Source organism: Adiantum capillus-veneris, chromosome 14 (assembly GCF_014529385.1).
Source record: "Adiantum capillus-veneris isolate H3 chromosome 14, ASM1452938v2, whole genome shotgun sequence".
Taxonomy (NCBI): Eukaryota; Viridiplantae; Streptophyta; class Polypodiopsida; order Polypodiales; family Pteridaceae; genus Adiantum; species Adiantum capillus-veneris.
This window is the reverse complement of record NC_140944.1, coordinates 49,744,781-49,757,207: the sequence shown is the minus strand read 5'-3', so window position 1 is coordinate 49,757,207 and position 12,427 is coordinate 49,744,781. Positions and strand designations below refer to the sequence as shown.

Here is a 12,427-nt window from a genome sequence, read left to right as displayed (position 1 = left end):
GACTACCATCGCCGGCAGAGGAACACTGTCTGTCCAAGAGCTGATGGACCATGCTGTGGTTGTCTACGACCTTATGGGAGGAACCTAACCCTAATTTTTGATGCAGGTTTCAGGATGGAAAGTCAATCGACTTTTCCAGCTTGGCTGATGTCGAGATTGCTTTTTAAGTTTGAGTTCTGTTTGATCTTGTTTGGTGATCCAGTTCGGAATTTGTTTGAAATGGATGGTATCTGTTTTGAATCTGTTTTGGTGTCGATTTGAATTGTTTGACTCTGGTTTGATACTGGTTTTAATGATTGGTGATTTTACTCCCGGGTGGAGAAGTGAGAAATACTGTTTTGGTATTGTTTGAACCTTGGAACGACGTAGGCCGATGCCTGGGGAGCGTTTCGTTGTATGTTTGAAAACCTCCGAATGACGCAGGCCTATGCCAGGGGAGCGTTTGGTTGCATGCTTGTAAAATAATTGTTGTTGTGACTCCTAGTCCGGACCTGGATGGTTATGAGGAGTATTAAGAAGTCTGAGCAATGGTTACTCTCAGCACCTCCAAACGACGCAGGCTGTGGTCTTTAGGGTGTTTGGTTGTAAAAGGCCTCTATATCTCCCGGCCCGGACCTTTTTAGGTTATGCAGGGGGAGCGATGAGGGAGTCGTTGAATATCTCCCGGTCCGGACCTTGTTAGGTTATGCGGGAGGAGTGTTCATTAGCGACTTTATGTTTCTATGTCTGGTAATATGCATATGTGAGCATTTGTGTTGCATTGTGATGTGCCAACCATTGAATATTCCGAATTGGATGAGATTGCCTGGGTATGTAATTTTAGTGCATCAAGACACCTGTGGAAGATCAATACGGTCTAGGTGTGATAGCTAATTTTACTACGCCGGAATATCAAGAGTTCCGATCTGGCCGAAAGGAGAACCTAACTCCTTGATCAAAAGAGCTGAAAGGAGAAGCTAACTCCTTAACAAAAAGAGCAAACTGATTGTCCCTCGGAATGTCCCTCGGATGTTTTTTTTGAGCTAACTTGAGTCGTTTTGCAGATATGCTGTAATCGCGGACGATTACTCTCTTTCAAGAAGGGGAGATGTCACAAACTGATGACGTGTCAAAGTCCTGAAGAAGGAAGCCAACTTGCAGATGTGGGCCGAGGGGCCTAAACCCTAAGTGAAGAGACAGAGCAGCAGGAAATAAAGCAGGGCTCACACACACACAAGAACTTGCGAAGCAGGCTGATGACGTGGTAGATTTTTGAAAATCATGTTGGCTGATGACGTGGCAGAACTGTACGGATGTTCGCTTTTCACGCTAGCGGTGCTGACGTGGCAGGATTGTAGGGATTTTCGTAAATTGCGTTGGCAGCTTTTGGCTTTGGTTTTGGACGAGATGCTTTTGAGTTTGAAGGCTTTTCACTGTAATTGCTTTTTAGGCCAAGGGCCTTTAAATATGAGGTTAGGGCTCATTCTCTGGCATGCTTCCTGGAGAAGGTGCAGAGTCTGGAGTACCGGCTTCTTGATGCAATATAAAGAACTATCGAAAGGGCGCTAAGGTTTGGGGCCAATACTCTCTGGGGTGGAATTCCGCCACTCCGTGTCGCGTGTAGTCTCTCTGTTTCAGTTCAGTTGTTATTGAAGTGCTAAAAGTCCGTTCAGTGTGTTCTTTTCTATTGGCACGTGGTGCCCGTCTTGTGACAGCGTTTACTTTGGTGCCAGAGGATTCTATGAAGTTTTGCTAGCAGATACTGATGTCCGTAACATGTTGTTTGAGTTGTCTTCTCTGTTTTTTGGTACTCAGATGACACATGTACTCTCGTGGGCACTTACCAAGGACTATCAAAGCCTAATCCGTCATAAGTGCCTCGTATGGGGTGGAAATCCTTGATTTTCCACGCACTTGGCGCCACTTCCTTCCTATGCTCGCCTCTCGTTTGGGAAAAGTGATTTGTCCTCCCAAACTCGATGCCAATACAAATCGCTTTTATGTGCTTTGGGACACGGATGTTTCCACTTCTGAGGGTATTATTGTCAATTTGGGAGATGACAACGGTCTTGCTCTTTCGTTCTCTGTTGCGAGGTCTCTTTTTGGATTGGGACCTCATTATTCTCCTCTCTAGCAAGAAATTTTGGGCATGCTTGCTGATCTCTCTCCTGTTTCTCCTTTGAATGAAGATTCCCGTTGTTTGGTTTGGAATCTTGCCGCGGTCAACTTGGAATGCATTTTAGCTAGTAGTGTCTATGCTCTCCTCCAATCTGATGCGTGAATTGTGCATCGTGGTAATCAGCTGTGGTCAGTCTCCAAGTCATCCCTATGGTGGAGGCACACGTTGTCTTCCATTTGGCAGTCATCTCTCCTTGAAGGAACGCATTTTCTTGTGGCGTTGTTTGGTGGGAGCTTTACGTGTGGGCAACACGTTGTATACTCGGCATATTGCGCCTTCTTGTTGTTTCAGGCGTCGTGCGGCAGAGGAGACTGTGCCACTCTTACTGTGGGATTGTCGTTGCTCCAGATTCTTCATTGGACAGTTGTCAGCTGCTCTTGAGCTCCATTTCCCTTCCGCCACTTTTCATAGACGATTTTGGATTTTCGGGACGCTTCAGTCTCAGAAGTCCCAATTTGTAATCTTTTTTGCTTGGATCAGATTTTGGGTTCTGTGGACCATCTGGCACCATCTCACCTTCTTGATGTCTCAAGACATTGATGTTACCTTGTTTCCCTATTTTAAACTGTCGCTTGGCCAAGCGCTACATTTCGCTTATAAGGCTGGGGATATTACTCTTGATGCATATAGAATCTACTTTGACTATTTCTAGCTCTCGGAGCATCATACAGCTCCGCTTTTTGTATGTCTTCATTTGCGTGGGTTTTCCTTGGTTTGAGGTTTCTCACTTGTAAATAATCAAATCTGATTTGAGAGAGAGAGAGAGAGAGAGAGAGAGAGAGAGAGAGAGAGAGAGAGAGAGAGAGAGAGAGAGAGAGAGAGAGAGAGAGAGAGAGAAATGAAATGTCATATTAACGTCTTCAAGAGGCCAAAGTGACCTATGAGACGAGAAAGTTACAATGTGGTGGATGAGATACATAGTCAGAGTAACAAAATAAAAAATACTATGGAATCCTAAGCTGCTAGATGTGAACTAAGTAGCTAGCTAGGATTGTGTAGGATATGAGTTGGGGGGGGGGGGGGTGTGAAGCAAATGGGGAGCTAATACAACACAATGTGGGTGTATCCTCAAAAAGAGCTAAATCACAGGAGCTCCAGCATCGGTCGCTGGCGGATCTCATCAGTCTCCTCCATGGTCAGTAGTATGACCGGGCGTCGTGCATATCGGGCCAAAGTGATCCGAATCCTTTGATACAGCTTCCTTCGATGCTCTGTAGTCCTTCGCAGTTTGGGGCGTCTCGATCTCCCCAGCTCGGTGTCGTTACTAATAAAAATGCATCTTTCAAGCAACTTCCCTGTAATGATAATCGCACGTTGATTGATGCATGGGAAAAAGCGATTCATTCTTATAAAGATGTACTCATTGGTGAGACTTCCACCGCTCGTGTGAATTCTGTGGAAACCTTTTTTGCACTAAATCAACGAGTCAGCTTTAGCACACTGTGTACGTCTACCTAATTTTCTATGTTCTTTTGCCACTTGTACATATGATCTCTTATGTGTAATTGCATTAGATGGTCTTGTACAATGTGCTTGGGTTATGCAACCTTGATAAATGGCGGCTAACTTGGCACTATGTAAATACATGTAGGGCAGATGTAGTTGTTTTACAAGAACACAATCAACATGAGTTTTGCTGGTTAGTGTTCCTATTTTGCGGGTTATTGGATTGCGTATGCTGGCTTGCATGGTTACTTGGGAGTTTTGATGATGGTTGTGTATGAGCTTCAGTTAGTTCTTGTGAGAGATGACCCACACAGTTGTTGAATGATTGTGCAATGCTTATTGAATGGTCAGATTTATGAAATCGGAGGCATCTATGCATATATAGCCTCTGGGCAAAGGGCAAAGGGCTGCCTTACGGCGAGACATTTCTTTTTATTCATGGATCTCCAATGCACTTCTTTGTGGTGATTTTAACAATACTCTTGAGATGCACGACAGCACCACAAGCAATTCGCACATGTTGCTCGTGGAGAGACAAGCATGGGATCATCTTCTCACTTCCGCGCAGATGCTTGATTTATGGCGTTCTTTGTATCCCGATGTCTCGGGATTTACTTTTCAACATGCTGCTCATATTGTGCATGATTGGATAGATGGTATGTACTCAACTCACAGCAGTACGATGATTTTGTATGCGATATGAGACTGGATTATACTTTGTAGCTATTGGATCATCACCCTGTTTTATTGAATTTGTATTTTGGGCAATCTCTTTGTGATCGACCTCTTTCTCGAAAGCGTCTGCTGCATATTAACAACGCTTAATCGTACTCATGAGGCATTTTGAGATATGATTTCTGGGCTTATTTGCCCCTTGCTTGCTCACATGCATCTTGATCTAGGTGTTGCTTGGTTTCGCTTTGTTATGTAGGTGCAATGTGCTATTGAGGATTATGGTAAACAATACATGCGTTGGACTCGAGGCAACATTAATGATGCAGGATGTGATGGCTAAGTGAATAAGAACTGAATCGAACGAGATTCTAGTGCATCAAGATTTCTATCCGAATGAGATGATTAGATACTGTTGTAGCTGCATCAAGAGTTCTGGAAGGATGAGATGGCTGCATAGTGATCTAGGTGCATCAAGAGTTCTTGGATGTGCTGTCTTGTGGAGATGGTCATGGGCATGGTTTGCTTGATTGAGATGTGAAAAGAAAGGATATAAGTCTGATAGTAACAAGATTTAGTAGATCAAGACATTTGTAAAAACTTAAAAGATCAGCGCGGTCTGGATGTGATTGCTAAATGGTTAAAATGATCATGATTATATCTGAGACCCTCGACAGAAATGTGATTGACCAATGACTGATGTCTTTGTAGAAGTACTGAATTGGTGGAGTCTGGTGCACGGGTACATAGAGTCAGTGTCTACTAAAGAAAGTTTTTCTCCTATGGCTATTTTGTAGGCGTAATTGTGGGTGATTACAATTCTTTCAAGAGGGAGGATTGTCACAAAGTGATGATGTGGCATGCCCAACCAGAAAGAAATGGCCGACGAGAGGACAAGATGAATTTTGAACCAGGAAGAATCAAGGTTTTTTTAAAAAACCTAGTTCCCATCCACTTACAGAGCACCGATCGAGGGGCCTAACTCCAAAAATTCAAAAGCTTGAACTTTGAGGCAGAATCCCTAAAAATGCGCTAACATGCTGATGTGGCAAATCGTACGGATGGCTGACGTGGCAAGACAGTACAGAATTCCGAGTTTTACGCAGCTCTGTTGACGTGGCAGGACTGTACGGATTTCCGTAAATTGCGATGGCAGATTTGTTGCTTTTCATGAGTGGATTTTGGAGAACATAGCTTTTGGGAACATATGCTTTTGGGGCTCTGCTATTAGGTAACCCTTGTATTATTTATAAGCACCCTTGGTCCTCTCACTCTGTAGAGCATCTGGACGCAGAGTCTGAGAGCAGAGGACCCTTGAGAGGAGAGTTGTACTGTTGTAGCAAGCAATATTAAAAAATTACCGGAAGGGGCGTGAGTCTTTGAGGCCAGTGCATCTGGGCGCGGAACTTGCCGTTCCGTGTTGACTCTCTCTCTCTCTCTCTCTCTCTCTCTCGTCAAAGTTTAGTGATTTTGCAGTTTTTGTTCGTGTGTTGCTATTGATTTTTCGCTTGGAGTGTCCAAGCATGTAACACCAGAGTTTTGCAGATTGTAGTTGTCTACGTGTTTTCATTTGATACCTCGCTAGAAGTGATTACACAAAGATATATGAAAGAGGAAATCTCAACTGAAACCTTCAAAGAAAAACCATTGGACAGATAGAGAGACCGAACTACCGACGTGATGGTGTCAACGCAAAATTTGCCATGAAGTATGGACCTGACGTGGCATCTGTATGGCTGCTGACATGGTAGGCCGTACGTTAGGATGATGTGGCACTGGCTTTTAGGCTGCTGAGTGGGCGCTAGTTATTTTAGTAGATGCTTTTTGATAGTGTCAGCTTTTTGTATTTGTTGTTGTTGGGCCTGGAGCCTTTATAAGTGATGCTTAGGGAGCACTCCATCATGTCAGCTTGGAAGCAGATTGGCGAGTGACTCCCCGGCATTTGTACTCTGTGACTTACCAATTTAAAAGCAGCCAGACTTTGGGACTAGTGGAACTCCGCCACTTCGTGTGGCGACTATTGTTTGCTTTCATGTTCAAGTGTTAAAGTTTTCAGCTCAGTTTGTGTTGCTGTGAGATTACCACCTTGGTAGTGCCAAGCCGGTTACAGATGACGCAGGCTATGGCAAAGTTTTACGGCCTTGGTTGCGAGGAATCCAGGATCTATGGGTTATACTACGGTTATACTAGTGCCCATCTATGTGTTTGCAAGACTAAGCAAGAGTATTGTTTAAGCGATTTGAGGCAGATGCAGAAGCACATTGCCCATCAGTTGTTTTGAGTTTTGATGTAGTTAAAGAGGCCTTCTTGGAGTTCAAGAAGAGAGACAATCAGAGGGATCCATAGTATAGACTTATGTACAACAAGAGGATCAGGATGTAGACATGTATGTATGGCAGCTTTGCTGTTTATGGGAGAGGTGGTGCATTGCTCTGGGAGATCAAGTTCTGCCTGACATGCTTAAGAAGTGCTTTGCTCATCGAGGGTTTGAAAGTGAAAATGGAGTTGGAAAGAGCACAGAGTTTTGAAGATGCTTTGAAGATTGCAAAGGAGAAAGAGTGGAAGTTGAATCGGCAAAGAGAATGGGGACTGCAAAGCTGCTGAGAAGCTTGGTGAAGGGTAGAAGGTGGAGCATCTCTTCTAAGAATTTGGCTTGATGTTGCATCAGCACACTTCCGGCAAATATGATGGCATTGTTATTAACCCTCAATGTGAGGTTTCACTCCCCTCACTTTCTTGTCGTGCAGCGGTTGTGTTATTGGCATTGTTACAACTCTCAATACATGCACCCGTCCAACCCATCTCACTTTTCTTGTCACGTAGCAATTGTGGCCTTGGGTTTTCGTTACTTCTTTAGATAGAGAATGTATTATTTGAAGGCTTTGTATGTGGATAATTCCATCCCTCTTTATCAATCTTTGAAAATTTCCTGCAGCTTATGCTTACATAGATTGAGATAGAGGCTATCATTTTAGCTGCATGGTTTGTTAGGCCATATGCCAAAACTCGGATGTCAATTGATGGGTGATTTGCTGCTATAAAGAAAAAATGGTTCACAATTTTATCTTGTGTAATATTCATGAGAATGAACATTGGTAAATATGACACTATCTCTGTCTCAGACAATGGAATAACTCAAGAGGAGCACCTTCAGCGTCTGCTAATAGGAATCACCACTTGGATCAGCCCCCCTATTCCCATCATTTCGGCAATAAAAAACGGCAAGAGTGAAAGGCATGTGGTTTTGAACTGCAGCATTTGAACTTCTTACTTGGCTGCAAAAACATTTGCAGTTTCACATTCTTTTCATACAGGGGAGCGGATGGTGCTCCAGCTTCTAAACTTTTTTTTGGGTTAATTTTTACTACTGCAGTGAGTTACTAGATGGTTGTCGTGCGCTTGGTTCGATAGCAAGTTTAACATCTCCTGCAGCTTTTGATTCTTTCTTAAAACCTTCAGGAAGGTAAGGCGACATATGTTTGAATGAGACTGGTCTTGTCTTGAGATGATATAGATTAAGCCTTCAAACGTATGTTAACTAAGTTTGTTCCATTGCAGCATCTTTAATCTCCTTTCATCATTGACAATAGAAGTAATTAGAGCATTGGGAGAGCCTCAGGGTGAGGAACAAACCTGGACAGAGGAAGCCTTGGAGAGCCTTCTTGATGTATGGTCACATCTTCTTCAGGTTAGTTAGCTTTTATTTTTATTTTTTTATGATTACGTGAAGGTGCATAAGGGAGAAGGTTGAAATTTCCATGGTGAGGAGCATACTTTCTCTGGGACCATCGATCTTCTGGCAGGATACCTCACCCACAGTCAATGTATTGAGGAGTGCTCCTATGAAAAAGTTTCATGAGGTGGTTCCATGCTCCTAATGACTCCCTAAGTTTGCTATTAGCATAGGGAACATTGCTCAGCTGAATGCAATGTATCTGGTTACACATGGTGTACATTTTATTTTGTAACATGTTGAAACTCAGTGTCATAGCGCTTGTCTTGATTGTGCTCGAGGTCGGTCTAATGCTCATGTATTCAGCTTATGCATGGCATACATTTCACTATATTTGATTGAAAGTCAGTGTTAAATTGCTCATCTTGATTGTGCCCAAGTAACTGTTTACACTAAGGGTTTCAACGGGGAGTTCTGACTCAGATTGTGGAAAACTTTCAGGGATCTTCTCATAGGGCCCCAAAAAATACGTGATTGATATAGTGAGGAGTTTTTGTGTCGAAACTTCAAGAAAAAATTGCATAGCAAACAAGCGTGTGTGTGTGACACATTGTGATGGATTTAAGGGATGGCCTCTATAACACTTCCTATTACCACTATAGAAGAGGATGAAGAAAGTACCTTACTCAAAAGGATTTGGGCTGGTCCCCTCTCCAAGTTCTCTACCCTTTGACACAAAACACCCTCGCCTACCCTTGACTAGCTATTCTCAACCCCCTTCTTACACAACTTCAGTCAAGAAAGCAAAAGGACAACTCAATTTCACAAAAAATCCAGCGAAAGACAAATACATTTTATTTTAAAACTCATTGACTTTATACTCTCTTATTACCGTCATGTTCTCTAGAATGTGCTCCATACGGGTTTTGATTCATGCAAAACAGGGGCAAAAGAGGCCCATAGGAGGGTCTCTTAATAACCAACTTCTGTTTGACACAAAACTGAAAGGAAAGTAAGTGAAAAAGAGGTAGAGAAGGTGTGGGAACCTCTAGTCTGCAGTATTCCCAACATGCGACTCCTACAAGCAAACCTTAGATGCGCAGGGCACAAAAGAGTACTCTATAGGTGCAAAAGCTCATGATGCACAAAAAGAGAGGCCTTGCACAGATAACTAACACCTACTTTGAAGCTCGTAGAGGAAGGACACACTCTCTCAAACTTTAGAAGGCGGTACCTATGCTCCCACCCTCGTGGCAATTGGGGCTGTTTGCTATGAGATCTTCCTCCTTCAAAACCTTCCACACTTCCTTTTTGTTCAGGTTTTTGAAGACACTTACTCATTTTTTGGTCGCACTCATTGCTATGCATAAAATCAAGATATAACACGAGCACCTAGCACAACTGCCACCCATGCATAGGGAAAAATAATTCACCGAAGATGTGCACATTGTACAAGCCTGGTTCATGTACATTTTTTTCCCCCAAGAAAAGATCCTTCCATTAGTTAAGAAAATTGCCCAGCGGGCTACAATCTGCCCCTGCTAGAGAGGACTACAAGAACATGTTGGGAGACTCTCCCAATGAAAAAACAAGATATATACAATGGTGGCTAAATCAGGAGATGGGAGGAGCAAACGATCACACTGGTGGACGGTATTGCCATCTAGGTGCACCATGAACCATGGTGAAGAATGGCTCTGGGCTCCAAAGACACAAGAAGGCCTCGCGGTGCTCCCGCATGAGGTTGGAACTGCCGTGGAGTCTCTCAAACTGGCCCTTGAGTGTGTGGATCAGCTCCAGCCAAATGTCACAGACAGTCTTCGCCGGTGGGACAGGTCAAGCCTCAAAGATGCGGAAGCAGCGAGCTCGCTAGATGAACCACAGTGTCAGCCGTAGATGAGCTCCCAACACCACTCTCTATTTGTGCTTCACTCGTGAGGAACTCCTGTATCACAATCATCCTACTGACTGAAGCCATCTCGAAATGAATTACTGGGCCCGTGAGAGTGGACCATGCTGCAACACCCCAACTGTACTGGCTGGCTGGAGAAAGTGAAGGCATCAGCCAAAGAATCCGAAACCAAACTTGCTGCGCCAAGGGGGAGTCCCACAAACAGGGCCGTTGGGTCTCAAGTGGGTGGTCACAGCCGGCACATACTACCGATAGGCTGCTGTGCACCAACCAACTCCCGACTGCAGTCGCTCGATCTGCAAACAACTAGCCACTGGAACATGGTGACTCGTCTCGGACGCCTGCTGTCCCACGGGTGCTCCCAAAATCTAGCCAAGAACTTAGAAGTGAGACCCTTCTGCCAGTGAATCGCAGTAGCAGGACGAGTCTCTCTCCTCGCTATCAGTATGTGATGACCTAGCCGAGCTGTGTACTGGAAAAAGGGGGTCCCTAGCTGATCGGCTGGAGTGAAGGGATCTCGCCAAAACCAATCCCTAGGGTCCCACTGCACTGTAACCAAAGGGCGACTCTCCCAAGCCCAGAGCCGCCAGTGACCTGACTCAAGATCTGACGGGGACACAAGTCCTCCCGCTGATGCCCACAACTCTTATCCTCTGGAAGCAGCACTTAGCCACCTCTAGTGCCTCGTTAGCGACGCTGTGGAGGCGGCCCTCTCTCTGAACTGTATGAGCGTGTGACTCAGCAAGTTTTGGCTGAGATGAGGACCTCCAATTGTGTGAAGGCCCCCATCCAGCAAGGAGTTGTCGTCTCCAAAGCGGTGTGCCATGCAGCAGGTATAGCCTCTACAAAATCCTAACACATGCTCTACACTCCTCTCAAGCGTCGGAGCTTACCTCGAAGAAACTGCAGGAGCATGTGACAGAGCAAGCTCTGAGTGAGACGAGGACCCCCAGTTGCGTGAAGGCCCCCATCCAGCAAGGAGCTGTCGGCTCCAAAGGGGTGTGCCACTAAGTAGGTATAGCCTCTACAATATCCTGACACATGTTCTGCACCCCCCTCAGGCCTCGGAGCTGAGTGTCATACAACTCCTCAGAAAGTGATGTAAACTGCAGCCAATTCCCAAAGCCCTCTCCAGGCGACCAATCAGGCATGGGAGCACTTCCAATTCAGAAAGCCATTGTCTTCAGCGAGTTGATCAGTGCTCCTGATGCACAACAGAACACCTCAAGAGACTGCTCACACCTGTGCAAGTTGGCCTCATGGCCCTCCAAAAACAACCCTAAGTCATCAACCACATCAACAAACTCAGCATCTAGGAGCTCTCCCCGGATAGGCAGCTGGAATCCTCGCAAACCAGTCTCTCGTGAGGTCAAAAACCTGCTCATCGCCTTAGCATAGAAAAGGAACATGAAGGGGGCAAGAGTGTAGCCTTGTCGAACCGAGGGTCTTATTTAAAGGCCCTTGGCCTTGGAAAAGCAGTTTATATGAAAAGCTTGGGTCCCAAAAGCATCTAGTGCCAAAAGCAGCCAGCACCAGTGGCGGAATTCCTTACACTGTGCCACGTCATCACTCACCGCAAATCGCGGAACCTGCCGTACAGCCAGCAGTCAGCGCAATTTGCGGTGTCCGTACAGCTGGGCAGTCCGCAGGCTTTAATTTCTTTATGTCCCTTGGTCATGCCACGTCTTTGTTGCCCGCGTGAATCCACTGAGATGCTTGAGGATGAAAGGCAAACTCTTGGCGTCGCTCCTCGATGGTGATCAGTTCCTTCCGAGTCTCTTGCATTTGCTCCTCGATCCAAAGGCTACTTGGGTGGCGCTCCTGCATCCTCTACAAGGAGGCAATGCCCCATCATAGTCGCTTCTCCTACTCCGTGGTTGTAGCCAAGCGAGCTGCAGAGTCCTGGAGGAAGAAACAACATAGCTCCATTAGGCCACCGGGAGCTCGAAAAGGAGGGTCCTCTTGCGTGGCCAAACTCTCTGTCCACAGTGCCACAACCTGCTCTCTGAGCTCTGTATCCAACAAAATCCTCTCTGGGATGTACATTGCCACTCCTCTGTCTATGTGACACAGTAAGGATCACTGGTGCATGATGAAGTCCTTGCACAAATGCATACTGAAATGCCCATGTCACGACGACGTGGCAATTGCTAACTTGAGTTATTGGTTTCTTTCCGATGATTTTTGTTGAATTTTTGGGATCCTCTGTTTGAAGGTGCAAATGGTGGGACATTGTATGGCCAGTGCGAAACAATAGTTTCATCCGCAGAGGGAAGTTGGTTGGCATTGGAATTCCAGTAAAAGGGTGTCTAGGCTCAGTTCAAAGTCATCTAGGTCCCCGCGGGGCACTTAATAAGTCAGTGGATACTAAAAAATTAACTCCATAGCGGCAAGGTGACAAGGTGGGTCACCCAGAGAAAATCACCCAATAATTGGGCTACATTGCATATTGGGACGTGGCCCAAGTGGTGAGAGATGGTCAGATCAGTGACAGTCCAATGGAAGCATTTCCTAAAATTTAGGGAACTGCTATGTTGGGCCACAAAATCTGTTCGCGTCATTAACT

At 45.2% G+C, this 12,427-nt stretch overlaps 1 protein-coding gene across 5 annotated transcripts in view; it reads left to right on the top strand.

Annotated features, from left to right (window-relative positions):
• LOC147442343 (exportin-4 protein) overlaps positions 1 to 12,427 on the top strand; it is a 155,687-nt gene that overhangs the window by 25,079 nt on the left and 118,181 nt on the right. For all 5 annotated transcript variants that reach the window (XM_086528548.1, XM_086528547.1, XM_086528551.1 and 2 more), the window contains 3 exons: positions 7,399 to 7,510; positions 7,650 to 7,739; positions 7,835 to 7,964. In XM_086528548.1, coding sequence (XP_086384674.1) covers positions 7,399 to 7,510; positions 7,650 to 7,739; positions 7,835 to 7,964 — 332 coding nt within the window. The remainder of the gene's footprint in view (positions 1 to 7,398; positions 7,511 to 7,649; positions 7,740 to 7,834; positions 7,965 to 12,427) is intronic.